Below are 16,787 nucleotides of genomic sequence, written 5' to 3'. Positions count from 1 at the left end.
GACAGACTTCACGAACTGAGTTGTGGTACTTCCTAAGTGACCATGGAGAAGACATGAGACGATGGGACAGGAAACCTACCCGGGCCCTAGCAGCCCGAGTACAAGAGTTGAAAGAGAAAGAAAAGGGGAAGTCTGCGAAAGTGAGTGCCGTACCAGTATCCTGCGGGCAGGGATCTGACTCGGTAGAGGGCACCTCCCGTCGACGTTCACAAGAGGAAAACGATGACTGGCAGAATGAAGACGAGTGTTAGAGGGGCCCTGCCTCTAGCCAGGTAGAGGCACGGGACAACCGTGTCTATTGGACTGTGTGGATCAGATGGCCTGGCACGTCAGACCCACAGAAATATCAGGCTTTGGTTGATACTGGCGCTCAATGTACGTTAATGCCCTCAGGACATGTGGGACCAGAGACTATTTCCATTTCGGGGGTGACTGGAGGATCTCAAGAGTTGACCATAGTTGAAGCTGAAGTGAGCTTGACCGGGAAAGACTGGCAGAAACACCCCATTGTGACTGGTCCAGATGCCCCATGTATCCTGGGCATTGACTATCTCAAGAACGGGTACTTCAAGGACCCCAAGGGACATAGATGGGCTTTTGGAATAGCTGCTGTGGAGACCGAGGAGGCTAAACAGTTGAACTCGCTGCCCGGCCTCTCGGAGAGCCCTTCGGCCGTAGGGTTGCTGAAAGTCGAGGAACAGCAAGTGCCAATCGCCACTACAATAGTGCATCGCCGGCAGTACCGGACAAACCGAGACTCTGTGATCCCCATCCATAAGATGATCCGTGAGCTGGAGAGCCAAGGGGTGATCAGCAAGACCCATTCACCTTTCAACAGTCCTATCTGGCCTGTGCGTAAGTCTAACGGAGAATGGAGACTGACTGTGGACTACCGTGGCCTGAATGAAGTCACCCCACCGCTGAGTGCTGCTGTTCCAGACATGTTGGAACTCCAGTATGAACTGGAGTCCAAGACAGCGAAGTGGTATGCTACTATTGACATCGCAAACGCATTCTTCTCCATTCCCTTAGCAGCAGAGTGTAGGCCGCAGTTCGCTTTCACCTGGAGGGGCGTGCAGTACACTTGGAACCGACTGCCCCAGGGGTGGAAACACAGCCCCACCATCTGCCATGGGCTGATCCAAGCCACATTAGAGAAGGGTGAGGCTCCAGAACACCTGCAATACATTGACGACATCATCATATGGGGGGACACAGCAGAGGAGGTTTCCGAGAAAGGGAAGAAAATCATCCAGATCCTCCTGGGAGCTGGTTTTGCCATAAAGAAGAGTAAAGTTAAGGGACCTACCCGAGAAATCCAGTTCCTGGGGGTGAAATGGCAAGATGGGCGTCGTCAGATCCCGACGGAAGTCATCGATAAGATCACAGCCATGGCCCCACCAACCAGCAAGAAAGAAACGCAAGCTTTTCTGGGTGCCATAGGTTTCTGGAGGATGCATATCCCGGAGTACAGTCAAATCGTAAGCCCTCTCTATCTGGTTACCCGAAAAAAGAATGATTTCCAGTGGGGCCCTGAACAGCAACAGGCATTCGAACAGATTAAACGAGAGATTGCACATGCTGTAGCCCTTGGGCCAGTCAGGACGGGGACAGATGTGAAAAATGTACTCTATTCTGCAGCTGGGAATAAAGGTCTCTCCTGGAGCCTCTGGCAAAAGGTGTCTGGTGAGACTCGAGGTCGCCCACTTGGGTTCTGGAGCCGAAGCTACAGGGGATCTGAAGCCAATTACACCCCAACAGAGAAGGAGATCCTAGCGGCTTATGAAGGAGTACAAGCTGCCTCTGAGGTGATTGGCACAGAAGAACAGCTGCTCTTGGCACCTCGACTACCAGTGCTGAACTGGATGTTTAAAGGAAAGGCCCCCACCACACATCATGCCACTGATGCTACATGGAGTAAGTGGATCGCTCTGCTCACACAGCGTGCCCGTATTGGAAATCTGAATCGCCCTGGGATCCTAGAAGTCATCACAAATTGGCCGGAAGGCGAGAGTTTTGGTCTAGCAGATGAGGAAGCAGAAGAGCAGGCGGTACGGGCTGAAGAAGCTCCAGAATTTGATAAACTACCGAAAGAAGAAGCACGCTACGCCCTCTTCACTGACGGTTCCTGTCGCCTTGTAGGAATGAAGCGCAAATGGAAAGCAGCTGTATGGAGCCCCGCCCGACAAGTTTCAGAAGCTACTGAAGGAGAAGGAGAATCGAGTCAATTCGCAGAGCTCAAAGCAGTCCAGCTGGCATTGGACATTGCAGAACGGGAGAAGTGGCCAAAGCTGTACATCTACACTGACTCGTGGATGGTAGCCAATGCTCTGTGGGGATGGCTGGACAGATGGAAGAAGGCCAATTGGAAACGCGGGGGAAAACACATCTGGGCTGCTGATACGTGGCAAGACATCGCTACCCGAACAGAGAAGCTCACTGTGAGGGTCCGCCACGTAGATGCCCATGTGCGCAAAGGCCGAGCCAATGAGGAGCATCGCAACAATGAACAGGCAGACCGAGCCGCACGAGTCAAGGTGTCACAGGTGGACTTGGACTGGCAGCACAAAGGAGAGTTGTTCCTAGCACGGTGGGCTCATGATGCCTCAGGCCATCAGGGCAGAGATGCCACCCATATATGGGCACGAGACCGAGGGGTGGACTTAACCAAGGACATTATTTCCCAGGTTATCCATGACTGTGAGACCTGTGCTGCCATTAAACAGGCTAAGAGACTCAAGCCCCTATGGTATGGTGGACGTTGGAGTAAGTACAGGTATGGGGAGGTCTGGCAAGTCGATTACATCACACTGTCACGAACCCGCCAAGGTAAGCGCTATGTGCTTACTATGGTGGAAGCCACCACTGGATGGCTGGAGACGTACCCGGTGCCTCACGCTACTGCCCGAAATACCATCCTGGGCCTTGAAAAGCAAGTCCTGTGGCGACATGGTACCCCAGAGCGCATTGAATCAGATAACGGAACTCATTTTAAAAACAGCTTAGTTGCCACCTGGGCAGGGGAGCATGGCATCAAGTGGGTGTACCACATCCCATACCACGCAGCAGCCGCAGGGAAAGTTGAACGACATAATGGACTGTTGAAAACCACCCTGAAGGCGTTGGGTGGAGGGACAGACAAGAACTGGGACCAGCATCTAGCAAAGGCTACATGGCTAGTTAACACCAGAGGTTCCATCAACCGAGCCGGCCCTGCCCAGTCAGAGTCCCTCCACACCGTGGATGGAGATAAGGTCCCCGTGATTCACGCGAGGGGTGTGTTAGGAAAAAAGGTTTGGGTTGACCCTACCTCGAGCAAAGACAAACCCATTCGTGGGATTGTTTTTGCCCAAGGGCCCGGCTGCACCTGGTGGGTGATGCAGGAAGATGGAGAAACTCGGTGCATACCTCAGGGAAACCTTACTCTGGGGTGAGCTGGCTGTAACTGTATCTGTATGTAACCCTGCACCTGTATCTGTATGTGTATCTACCTACTAGTGGATGAGTATATAGTTGGAATACTGCATGTACGTATGAGGATCAAAGATTTAACCTAATAAGTGTGGCAGCATGGGGAAGAAAAATTAGGGGTGGATAATGTTATAGATTAGGAAATCAGGGGAATTTTCCTTCCCCCTGCCCCACTCCAAGGGAGAAGAAACGGAGTGAGTGGGGGGAGGGAGGTTATTAGCATTACCAAAGATGTAGCCGGGTTGGGTTAACGACCGATCTTGGAGAAAGATAAGGAAGAGGCACGGAGGCGGGGCTGGTGGAGACTCTGGCTGGGAGGGGAGAGGCAGTGTGGGTGTGTGTGGCTGGCTCTCTGGGGTGCAGACAGGCATTTTTTCGTTGGGGAGGGGGACCGGAGGTCTAGCTTGTTTTGGCTGTTAATCCTGGGGGGGCTCGCCCTCCCATCCTGCTGGCTTCAACCTGTCTGACTGTCCCGCCCGCCGGAGCCGCTGTGTTTCATCGGAGAGTTTTTGCTTGCCCGCGGGGGAGGAGGAGGAGTTTTTGGAGACACTACCACCTGAGACTGCAGTGAGTCTTCGCCACTTGAGACAGCGGTGAGTTCCCGTGGGAGTGTGCTGCCTGCCTTCCTTGTCGCCCCCACGGAGGCGAGGACCCCCCTCATCTCCTTCTCGGTTTCCCCTCGTGGTCCGGGACCTCTCTCTCCGGTCCCCTCTTCCCGCGGGTGACTGACGGAGCCCACAGCGCCCCCTGCCGACCGTGACCAGGTACTGCAGGTCCTACAGCTCCATCAGTCCTACAGCGCCCCCTGCCGACCGTGACCAGGTACTGCAGGTCCTACAGCTCCATCAGTCCTACAGCGCCCCCTGCCGACCGTGACCAGGTACTGCAGGCCCTGCAGCTCCAGCGGCCCAACAGCGCCCCCTGCAGACCGCAATTAGGACTGTGTTAAAGGACAGAGGAGTATTCTTTTAGACTTGTTGTTGTGGTTGTTGTTGCTGGTGTTGTTTTGTTTGGTGTTACTGTTTTTTTTTTTTTTTTTTTTTTTTTTTTTTTTTTTTTTTTTTTTTGCCAACATTCATATATTTCTTAATAAAGGGTTGTTATTTCTTCTGTTTTTCCACATTTTCCTCGAGTAAAGCCCCTTAATTTGACATTACAATTGCAGAGAGAGAGGAGTTTGGTCTACCTCACAACTCACCCTCTTTAGCAAACAGTCTAGTCTCTCCAGACTGAGACACCCGCTTTCTCACCTCAAACTGGCAGATGCTACAGCAGTCCTTCTAAAGGCATATATTAACACTTCCAGTGCAGCTACATAAAGGTTATATAACACATTCCCGCTGGTTGGAAAATATTTTCTAAAAAAATACCTGCAAGCAGCATGGATTTGTTTGATGATTGTATCTATGTGAAGACAGATCCCACACACACACATCTGTCTGATCTATGAGGAAAAGTCTAGGAAGGATTTTCACTGAGAGGAAGTAAACATGTTTGACTATGGTTTCAGTCTCTGCTGTCTCATTTTAAGTTTGTTTATCAAACATGTGTGGCCCAGTCTGAAAGAAATCCAGAAATTTTTGCCAATGAGTAGAATGGAATGATTTCCTAATGATGCTCAATCTTCATCTACACTAGGCTTTGCCTTGCCATTCAGATGAGATAACTTGAGGCTAAACATTATCTGATAGATTAGTGGATCATAACAGCAGATCAACTGTAACTTGCTTGCTGGAAAGATCATACATACTAATTTTCTGGTACTTACAGCACTGCTAGAAGAAACAAGGATTTAACAAAATACATTTTCAAGTGGGGAACAGCTGAAACTGAAGGAGCATAATTATCATTTTGTCATTAGCTCCATATAAGAGGCAAATTCAGCATATTCAGCATTGAGAAGGAAACTAAACTGGTTCTCAAAAACTCCAAGTCTCGTTCTCACCTCTGCTTTGATTTGTTACATCAACTTTAAAGTTGTATCTGTTAAATGAAGTTGATTTAGAAATATACTCAAAATTAAGCTGAAATATGAGAATGATAGTGCTATATATTACTATTACATACATACTACAGAAATACCTTCCCTTTCTTACTTATATATCCCTTACTTACTTATACTTTACCTTATAAATTTACTCTATTTTCTCTGCAATTTACTCAGTGTTGCTCTTTCCTTAAAGATAAAACCTTATAAAAGTCTTAAATGAGAAGAAGGAGGAAGAATTCAAGCTTACTTATGTACTATGCAGAAATTTCTCTATCTTGTCTTCCACCTGTGGAACAAGCTCCTACAGGAATCAAGGATAAGCCTATGTATGTTCTGAGGGACTATTAATGCATTTTATTAAAAAAAAACTTTCAGAAGTGCTTAAATTCTTCAAAGATGAGGGCAATATGAGACAAGGTATCAGAGAACCTGAACTGCTTGACTGTTAGAATTTAAAAAAAGGTCTTTGTATGCCTAACAATGACAAACATTAGAAACCAGACCTAAAATAGTTACTAAGAAAAACTGCAATATCTACAGTGATTTTTAAAACCAAGTATAGAGGCAATTTCATCTGCCATACACCTGTGAAAAAATATCTGTATTTAGTAAAAGTAAGGAACTCCAACTCAGAGATGGTTTGAAGTAAATTTGAGCACATTTATTAAAGAAAGAGACCATAAATTGTATTTTAATAAAAATCAGCATTTTTTCAGCATGTCTAGTTCTAAGTTGTTTACAGGTTTTTCTCTCATGTAAAAAATAAATCCACACAGCAAGACCAAATTGAAACTAGACACAAATTGGATTACTTTTTATATGGTAACTCGCTCAAAAATAAAACTCTCATCAATTGATTATCACTTACTGTTTATTTAAGAAATAAGTTTAGGGGGAAGTTATGATCATTCAATGCATTTCATTTTTTTTGTTAGAACAGTCGTGGTTGAGAATCTCATTTTAATAAAATCTGAAAAGTTAAAATATATTTTTCAGTATGAATATATTACTGCCTCAACATTTTATACTGTACAAATTTAGTTGTTACTTATGGCAACATAATTGGCTGGAAAGATGCCAGTTTGTCCTCCTATTCTTCCTTCCCACCAATCAAACTGGGAATTTGTTTTAGTTGTGACTGTGATTTTGTCTCCAGCTTTGAAAGTCAAGTCACCTGGCTGTTGTCCTTCAAATGAATAAAGTGCTGTCACCTCTACTGGATCACTCCAAGAGTTATCTGAAATGAAAGAAATGAAATAAGAAGAAAATTACTAAAAGGAAATTACTAGTGTCTGCACATACACTAAGTTCTTAAATACAGTATTCTTAAACAATAGTAGAAAGCAGTGACAAAGACCAAAATAATCTGAGCATATAAACCACTAATGAAAAAACCCTTCCATTTTCACTATATTCTTAAGTAAGTGAAATTTGAATTCCAACCTATTGGCACCATCTATTTAATAAAGTAGTACTCTATACAAAATAAAGATCAGCCATTTTTTCTGTATGCCTCATACAGGCAGAGACAGTGAAAAGTGTGTTGAAGAAAGCATGAGTGCCTCCTGAACGATTGCTAATGGAACCCCTGCTCAGATTTCAGTTTTAGTATGTGTTGTGACAGTTTTTTCATAGAAAAGCAGAGAAATTGATTTTTTACTCAAAACTCAGCATATAGGATGGCAAAATACAAAATATCCACACCACTTTCCCTTCTCTTTCCATAGGGTTTGCAGTGCCCGGGATTTTGGTGTATCTTGCATGTTAAACAAAACACACAAAATGTGCCAGTGGAAAAAACTGATTACAGTTTGATGTATTGGAAGTGAGTTAGTTTGCACAGTGGTATTTTAGACCGCATATACAAGTGGCTTTTATTCTGTTTACACCAGTCTTTTACATATTTCCTTCATTAACTAGTGTTGGAATCATGCCATGAGTCTTCCGATCTAGTTTTAAAATCATCAGAATCTTGGATATCATTATCTAGCCTCAATTCCTGTTGAAAATTTTTAGCCAGTGTCTCAATGTTTATTACTATTGAACTTTTAATCTAAGTGAATATCCTCAATTTACTAATACTTCTGTTTTCTCTCAATTTCTTTAACTGTCTGAACTATATGAGGTAGTTGCCTTTGTTTAATGTTGATTTAGAAAACAGTTAAATCTCTTGCATGAATCCATCTAGAAGTGAAAAACTGAAGGTGCCACGGAAGACTAGTTAAGAGGAAATAATGATGTTTACACAGTCAGGTGGAGAGATTTCAGGATGTACTTCTCATATGGACATGATGGCTGCACAAATGCTCAAGCATGCAAGATTAAAGGCTTTTAGCATTAGCTGCACCTGCTTGCTGTCAAAACTGTTGCAAAATAGGAAACCCAAGCTCTTATTAATCTACACATTGCAAGCACAGAGTTAGAAAGGATGGTGAGAGAAGCATTGATACATTTTTTTCTTGCAGTCTATCTTCAACAACTGATACCCACAGATCTTTTCTTCTTCTTGCTTTTATCATTTCAAAAGAAAGAGGAAAAATTCTTTCCCCCCAAGACTCACAAACAAAAACAGCATTCAAAAGAAGACAGAGAAAAAAATTGGGCTACAAAGATACGCAAAGGTAAGCAGAGGTTTTTTCCCCCAGCATCTGTCAATATATATGTTCATTCTACAGGTCAGTTCTTTCCTTTCAAGATCTGGATTTGATACAATCATCAAGGACTAATACAAAATTATTTGGCCATGTACTGGAAGATAGTTGGTTGCAGAGAAGTCAAATGCTCTCTTTCTTGATCACACAATCTCCCTCTCCTGATATCTGTATTCATGATCTAAAATCACACAACACTATTTCTTTTGATGTGAAAATGTTTATGAGGTCCATATCTTCACCAGTTACTCCTACCAAAATAGGCAGCATTACAGCTTTTCTAAATAGCTCTTTTACTTTCACACTTGAAAGTCTGACAGACTGAGTATTCAGCAATTACATGATATTCCTCCAAGAATTCAAGCATTTGATGCAGTTGGGATGATATGATGTGCTCCTATGCAATGTGTGGTTTGAACATAGATATTTTGATTGAGGAAATCATAGCAAAACCCACAGAAGTAAAAGACTGACTTTTTACTCCTAGTATTAAATAATAGCCAGAAAATACTGTGGCTCAGGACTCTTTAGGCGTTAAGGCATGGAAACAGTTATTACTCAGTTGCATATTCGAAGGAAGAGGGTGTTTTACCTCTCTGCCACATTTAGTTAGCACACGTAGGTAAAAGTACATTTATATGTTATGATGAAGGCAAAAAATTCCTACATTTTGAGTTCTTAAATATATGTGTTTCCATCACCTAAATGTTCAAATGAATCATCACTCAAAGAGAATTAGAGTTATTATGTATTTATAACTGCCCAAAATCCGTTAATAAACTTGGAAAACATAAATATTTGACAGCAAAAGAAGAGACGAAAGTGCTAAAAGTGATGTGAGAGCTTCTTTTTATTACATTCAAAAAAAGAGCTGTCAAGACCACTATAATATGCTGGACGTAGCAATGGCAGCAACTAATAGTTACCTCCTCCATGGCTGAACTTGCATTAAGACTATAATTCCTTTTCTACAAACTCCTGAGTATTCTGAAATTAGCTTAGTAAAAGTAGGAAGAAAAATGAAGAGAAACTAGACACAACTTAAAGCATGAAAAGATGGAAAAAAAGAAGCATGTGTGAGATATTAAACTGTAGGAGAGCATTCAGTGTACCACAACTATTCCTCCAACTATTGTTTGCTCTGTCATATGAACAAGATTATTTTATGCGTTTCTCTTCTCACTTTTTGTCCCTGTACTTGTGTATCTTTCAAAACATACAGAAACATCAAAGCACTGCAGCTGAATATGAACATTCAGTTCCGTGTCCTTGCCCCATTTGCTACCTGCTGTCATTTAAAAGTGTTTTACAGCTTTATTCCTGTCAGATATTTCATAACCATTTCTACTTAATTTTCCCTAGCAGCTTTTCCTGTATTATAGTTTCATTTCATTTCATGTTATTTTTCACAAAGATTCTAATTTCTGTGCTTAAATTCTGTAGTTTTGTAGCATAAAGCAGATAGAATGCATATTTATCACCTCCAGATTGCAGCATCCCATGTCTCATATTTATACCGATCATCCAAACAAACAGGTATCTTAAATGAATGCACTGTTACAAAATCTACCATAGATTATAAGGGGGAGATATTTCATGTTCTCATTTCCCAAATTCAGTTGCATATAAAAGGGTTTTAAATAAAATTGTTTTATTCAACGTGAAGATTGCTGAATGCATATACAGAAAACACATTTGCAGCTCACACAAGATGGTGCTACAGTGCTACCTACAGCATATGATACTGAAATCATTGAGATTTATGAGTATGCACACTGCAATAAAAACAAACTACACTGTGGGAAATCCTTAATTATTGGTATTTGAATACACACATCACACTTCCAAAAACACAGTGGTCAAAACAGAAATACAGAAATTTTGGTTGAAGATCAATTAGTGCAGCAGCCAGCATATACATATACTTTAGCATACATGGGTATGGCATATGCTTGACAACAAACTACTCTGACCACAATATCCTTTTATTTTTATTCATCTTTACATAATGTAATTATTTGAAGTTTTTGCTAAGGACTACTTCTGTGGATAAAAGACTTGGTGAGGTAGAAATTAGAGTGAATTTACAGCCTCTTGGCTGTGCTGTAATACCAGCCTCAGGGTGAATGAAAGAGCAACAAAACTATCTTTAATTATGGCATATTTGCTGCAGAACAAAAGCATTTTTTAAAAAGTTACAGATACTGTATGTCTACATTTCTATGAATAAGTTCAAGAGTGCCAGAGTCTTTGACTGTAAGGCCAGCTGGCATAGACTGGTCACACAGATGCTAGCAAGCACTCACCACCCAGAGAGGAGAGCCACAATCAAACTGCCTACTGGTTTCTATTCTGGAGTAACAACTAAACCACATATAGGAATTATTTAGAAAAGTGCAAGGTGAGAATAATGCCAATGAGTTTTCTAACAACACAACCACATAGGTAAATGACTTATAGTGCTTGGGCCCATGCCTTCACACTGTTTAATTTACTAGGAGATATAGTAGCCACTACTTTCACATTCTAATGTGAACATATAAAATATTAGTAAAGCCATAGGCTGTTTCTAAAACTGGTTTTCAGAGAAGATTAGGAATTTTACATAATTTTGGCCTGATCATTTTGTACTTTCAAACCCCAAATTTGAGTTAGAACACAGAATAGTGGAGTTCAGCTGTGGGTCCCAAATTTAATTTTACTAGCATAGATGTATATATTCCCTAGCCACCAAATGCTTGATGCTGAACAGCTTGCAGAAGATATGCTGCTTTTGGCCATGGACACAGCAGTAAAACTGAAATCAGTTTCATGTACTTGAGGTTAGTGGTGAGATTGCTAAACATCCACTTTGTAAAATTTGCTAATTGTCAGTAATTTGAGAACTAGCATGATTTTGTGGGTCATGTGTGCACCTATGTCATGGTTTCATGCCAGCTGGCAACTAAGCACCACACAGTTTATTCCCTGTCCCTTCAGTGGGATGCAGCAGAAAACTGGAAGGCTAAAACTAAGAAAACTCATGAACTCATGGGTTGAGATAAGAACAGTTAAATAATTGAAATAAAATAACAATAATTTAATAAAAAAATTAATGAAAAGGAAAATAACGAAAAGAGAGAGAAATAAAATCCGAGAAAAACAAGTGATGCAAATGAACAGCAATTGCTCACCACCAACCAAATGATGCTCAGCCCATTCCCAAGCAGTGGCCCCCAGGCAGCTTTCCCCTGAGCTTATATACTGAGCATGACACCGTATGGTGTGGAATACCCCTTCGGCTAGTTGGGGTCAGCTATGTGTCCAACTGTGTCCCCTCCCAACTTCTTGTGCACCCCCAGCCCACCTGCTGATAAAGCAGCATGAGAGGCTGAAAAGTCCTTGACTTAGGGTAACCCCTACTCTGCAACACTTAAAACATCAGTATATTACCAACATCATTCTCATCTTAAATCCAAAACACAACACTGCACCAGCTACTAAGAGGAAAATTAACTCTACCCCAGACAAAACCAGGACAAACTATGATAGCAACTATAACTGAACTACCATAAACTATTACTGCTGATTTTGGGTTCATCTAAATCATATTAAGGAGCTTGCAAAAAACAGCCCTGCAACTCAGTTGTCACCACCAACGGGCCATCTGATCAAGGGTACTGATCACTGATGGGGTGTCCCTGTTGCTGATTGTCCATATATTATGCATGTTCTGCTAAATACCTCCTTCAGTAAATGGACTGTGGGTCCAGTTTCTTTTGAAGTTGAAAGGTTATAACATTTCTTTTATTGGAACACAACATATCATATGAAAATGTGTCTATGTAGATATACTGAATAGTGTCTCTATCTTACTCAAAATTTTTGTGCAACCTTTAGAATGCATGGGTATAGTAACTGCTATTTAAAAATCCATCTGAATGAGCAACACATTTCATATTCTGACTTCTACTTTCTTTGTGTTTTTTTAAAGTAGAGAGAAGTGACTAGAATTGCCACAAAATGTTACAAGCCTGATGAGTCTCTAGCATCAGAGATGACAGAAGTTATATAGTGCTGGCATAAAAGCTCCACCAAAAATTGTCAACTTACAGAAAAGCTGTAATAGAATTCTCATCATTTAAATGGAGACCAAGAAAACTAAGCAACCCCATGGACCCTGTTTGTGCAGAAGTAAGAGAAAACCAAGAAACAGACCAAATGATGGAAAACAACCAATGGATTAGGTAGATGCAAACACCTATGCTTTTGAAAACAAACATATCAAGTATCAGAAAGGTTTAGAATATTAGTACACTGCTCAGAGGCATTGAAAGGATCAGGTACTGCTCATAGGTTGAGGATGAGAGACGTTACTAGCAGTGAACAGACAAATCTTAGTTTTTTACCCATTATGGGATGCTGGGCTTTTGTTTGGAAAGGATTAGTATTGAGTTTATAATCAGAGTTCAGAAAAGAATCCAAAGTAGGCTGAAGAACTAGGTTAATTACTGGGCCCACTGCAAATCTCTGAGTAAAAAATGATAGTTGGTGCCAGTGAAAATGAAGACTTTATAGGAAATTTTAATGGCCACCCTTGGAAAATGGTCTGGACAACACTACCTGTTAAGATATGCCTATGAGTGTAAATACTGTGTGTTTATACATATATTGGTTATGCTAAAATGCCTGAAAGATGTTTGCCCTAAATTAGCACATTAAAAAGGAAGACTATTGTCAGGCCCCAACTACCAGTGATGCCCAGTGACAGAGGCAATGGGCACATACTGAAACAAGTAAGGTGCCATCTGAACATCATGTTTGCTGAGCTTTAACTAGTAGTTATAATGAAAGGACTTATTTAACTGCTAGTCTAGTAAAGAGGTCTAGTAAGGAGGGCAAGTATGTGTTGTGATGATACAACTGAGCTGAGAGTAGAAATTCAAATATATAATAAAAAGCTCTAGCAGTTCCCTGAGAAGCTAGAATGACTGTCCTTTTTTGTAAAAACAAATCAGTTTAGTCTAGGACTGACAGAGCGACTGGGGTTACTGTTATGATTAAGGCAAGGATGAGAGTTTAATAAAATAAGGGTCTGAAGAGAAAGATTCATTGGTGGACAAGCAATACCAGAAATGAGATGAGGCATTAAATGGCAAGAGTAAGGATCTTACAGATATGTCTGCATTTGCTGTGTTCCTCAAATGATAGAGCTAGATTTGAAAACTAAAAGATAACACTGGATCCTTCCAGGAGAAGTGAAGGATAGAAAAGAGCAACAATTATCTTACTGCTCATTGAGAGGCATACAAGTTACTGCATTACAGTCAAAGCCAGCTTTAAGGGTGGAACTAGAATCTGAGTACAGAATCCAGACAGCAACAGTTATTCAGCTTCTGCACTCACTAGGGGTCTGAACTGGTCCAGTTCTTTCAGTGACTACACTGCCCTTCCTCCTTTATATTGCCTTCACTAAACCCTGAGATAAAGGGTGGATCTGTCAGGGAGTGCTTTTGGATCTGTGAGAGCTCAGCAAGCCTTGAGGTTTATTGAACTACATTTCAGGAAAGGTAGGGACTGCAGGCACCAGAGAGATACATTTTCTGCTGGATCCAGCATACCATGCATTAAAATGTGAAAGGCAAGGGGTGGGCAAAGAAAATGGCGTGTAGTAAATTCTGAAGGCATCAAGGTAACTAATGACAGAGATAGCTTCTGAAGTAGCGCTAGGGCTCCTGATAGTAGGACGTAAAGATATAAAATTCTGATTTGAGGAATGCAGAAGCATTGGGCCACAATCGTGCCTAAAGGCAGGTGGAGAAACAGCTTAAGTTCAACTTTGAAGTAGGTAAGTGAACTAAGTTAAATCTGTAATGCTAACAAGACTGAAGTGAAAGCTGGATCTGTCAGGGAGTGCTTTATGTTCTGTTTGAGCTCAAAGACATACTTAACATGAGAGCCAGTGGAGGAATGTGAAGGATGGACAAAATGATAGGGAAGGAAATTAACTTTGATGCAAGAACTGAATCTAGATGAGAGTAAAGAAATATTGAATTTGCAAAGGTCACAGAGAAGGATGTTGCAACAATTGAATCATAACAGGACAAAAGCGTAGACACAAGTGGACACAAAGAAAAGGCTGCACCTTTAAAATAGTATTCAGAGAACATCTATAGGACTCATTGCTCCTATAGTGAAAGTGGGAACTTCTAAAGAAATTCAAGTTGAAGAACACACAAGCTCTGCACTGGTCAGCAACAGAAAATTTCAGATTCTATTTGGCCATTTTTAGCTTGAATTCATAATTAGTTAAGAGAAGAGTACCAAAGTCAGGGAGAAACAGAAATATTTCTTTGCAGCAAATGTTATCTAGCAAATTAAAAGGACAAAGGATAGCTATCTGGGAAATCTTAACAGAAAAAGAGAGGGCTGATATGGAAGCCTTCTCAGTGAGACACTAGAAATATACATGTAAATGCAATTACAGACACAGCTCAGCAACAGAATTCAGGGATCACAGACATTACCAAAGAAAACAGAAGATGAAAATTAATCTATCAGGTTACATACTGGAGGATGGAATGTAATTTCTAATATGTGATTATAAAGAAGTCAGCAGAGACTTGGTAGTAACAGTTACATTTACATCAGTGAATGGAGCAGTACTGGCCCTTTCCATGTTATGTTCCCTTTTCTCTATTAACTTGATGTCTCCAAATCAGAGTACCTTCATTCATATCAGCTGCTGGGGAAAGTCTCTGGCACATGCTAACTTCCCACTTACTAAGGACAGTCATACTAAAATCATCAAAATCATGGATACCTGGGACAGAGAGAGAGAGAGGGGGAGGGGGGATAAAACAATGAAAATCTGCATCTGTGAAAGCTATAAAGTATAGAGAAGATATGAGATGAGGATGAGTAGAACCATTATATCTGTATCAGAATCCTCCTGAAATATACACTGTGGACTGGTCTGAGGGGACAGACCCTGGCTAGAACCTGAAGAACACTCTGGTAATGCAAGGCCTCCATACAGGTGAGACTGGCAGCACATAACAAAATAAAGCACATTCTCTGAGACCTATGTCAGAGTCTGGTGTGTAGCCAGACAATAAACCACCTCTTTGGCCACTCCTCTTTTTACCCCCATTAGTCATCTTGGAAGGCTATTTCAGAGCTGTACTCTCCCTGTTGCTAAGATGGATCCCTTAATGTCTAGTGTCAAGTAATTCAGTACTAGTATACATCCTTTTTTCGTTTGTTTGTTTGCCAGCACTGCCCTTTGGCTGAAACTTTTCTTTCTTGACATTTATCTTCCTTATGTTTTGTAGTCAAAAAACATTTTTTCAAACATTCAGACTGTTGTACTAAAAATAACTTAGCTACCTCATATCAGTGACTCCTTGCTCCACTCATTGAACTTATTGTTCTCCACATCTATTCAGATGAACCTATTGTTTCCTGAAAATGAGTAAACAGAAAATTATCATTGGGTAAAAGGCCTTTAGGTAACTGACCTCTCACAGTACCATTAAATAAAGAGTTGTTTAAATGAAAATGTGAAAGAATTGAAGGAACAGAGAACTCATTTTGTGGAGATCACGGATTTATTTCTGCATGTGAAAATAGTAATTAAAAAAAATTGGGATGAATCAGCACAGCACTCTGTCAGAACATTTTTTGTTGATGAGGAGATAGTCATGAATGAAGAAATCAGCGAATTTAAAATGGAAGGGGAAGGAGAGCAGAAAACACTGGAGGAACTGGAAGCCACAGAAAGCTGAGGTACAAGAACAGAAGAGATATTAGTGACGTAGCAGAGACACTCTTTTAGCTGAAGATTGAGCTGAATGCAGAATATGTAATAAAGCTAGACAACAGGTAGCTAAGGGGTCAAATCTATTTAGCAGAATCTTAATGAAGTTACAAAAACTAAAAACAAAGATGGAGAAAAATAAAGGGGATGTGTACATAATTCACTACAATATAAGAAAGATATTAAGCTCTTAGAGAGCATCCAAAGGAGGGCAATGAAGATGGTGAAGGGCCTTGAGGGGAAGCCGTATGAGGAGTGACTGACGTCACTTGGTCTGCTCAGCCTGGAGAAGAGGAGACTGAGGGGAGACCTCATTGCAGTGACAACTTCCTTGTGAGGGGAGAGAAGGGGCAGGCACTGATCTCCTCTCTATGGTGACCAGTGACAGGACCCGAGGGAATGGACTAAAGTTGTGTCAGGGGAGGTTTAGGTTGGATATCAGAAGAAGGATCTTCACCCAGAGGGTGGTTGAGCACTGGAACAGGCTCCCCAGAGAAGTGGTCACAGCACCTGACAGAGTTCAAGCCTGACAGAGTTCAAGAAGCATTTAGACAATGCTCTCAGGCACACAGTGTGACTCTTAGGGATGGTCCTGTGCAGGGCTAAGGGTTGGACTCAATGATCCTTGTGGGTCCCTTCCAACTCAGAATATTCAGTGATTCTGTGTAAAGAAACTTAAATATAGAGAGAGATCTTGAATACGAACGGATGTATTCTGTATCCCAGAACTGTAAACACCCAGGGCCATATTAGAATACAACATAATACAATATTGAACATAGATGTTACTCATTAAATTGATGAGTGTTAATCCAACAAAAAGTCATCGGTTCTACAAACTGCTTTAATATTAGTCGGTTCTGAAAGGAGAGAAACC

The 16,787-nt window shown here is 41.4% G+C and overlaps 1 protein-coding gene across 2 annotated transcripts in view; it reads right to left on the bottom strand.

Annotated features, from left to right (window-relative positions):
• Positions 1-6,100: 6,100 nt before the first annotated feature.
• The window catches only part of SH3YL1 (SH3 and SYLF domain containing 1), a 50,805-nt gene continuing 40,118 nt past the window's right edge, over positions 6,101-16,787 (bottom strand). For both annotated transcript variants that reach the window (XM_051778120.1, XM_051778118.1), the window contains exon 10: positions 6,101-6,698. In XM_051778120.1, the coding sequence (XP_051634080.1) occupies positions 6,499-6,698 (200 nt within the window). In that variant the 3' untranslated portion in view covers positions 6,101-6,498. The remainder of the gene's footprint in view (positions 6,699-16,787) is intronic.

The sequence above is a fragment of the Manacus candei genome, unplaced genomic scaffold (assembly GCF_025592945.1).
Source record: "Manacus candei isolate 608988 ecotype Guabito, Panama unplaced genomic scaffold, ASM2559294v1 h1tg000011l, whole genome shotgun sequence".
Classification (NCBI taxonomy): domain Eukaryota; kingdom Metazoa; phylum Chordata; class Aves; order Passeriformes; family Pipridae; genus Manacus; species Manacus candei.
Note: the sequence above shows the minus strand (reverse complement) of the source record. Positions and strands in the feature narration are given on the sequence as shown.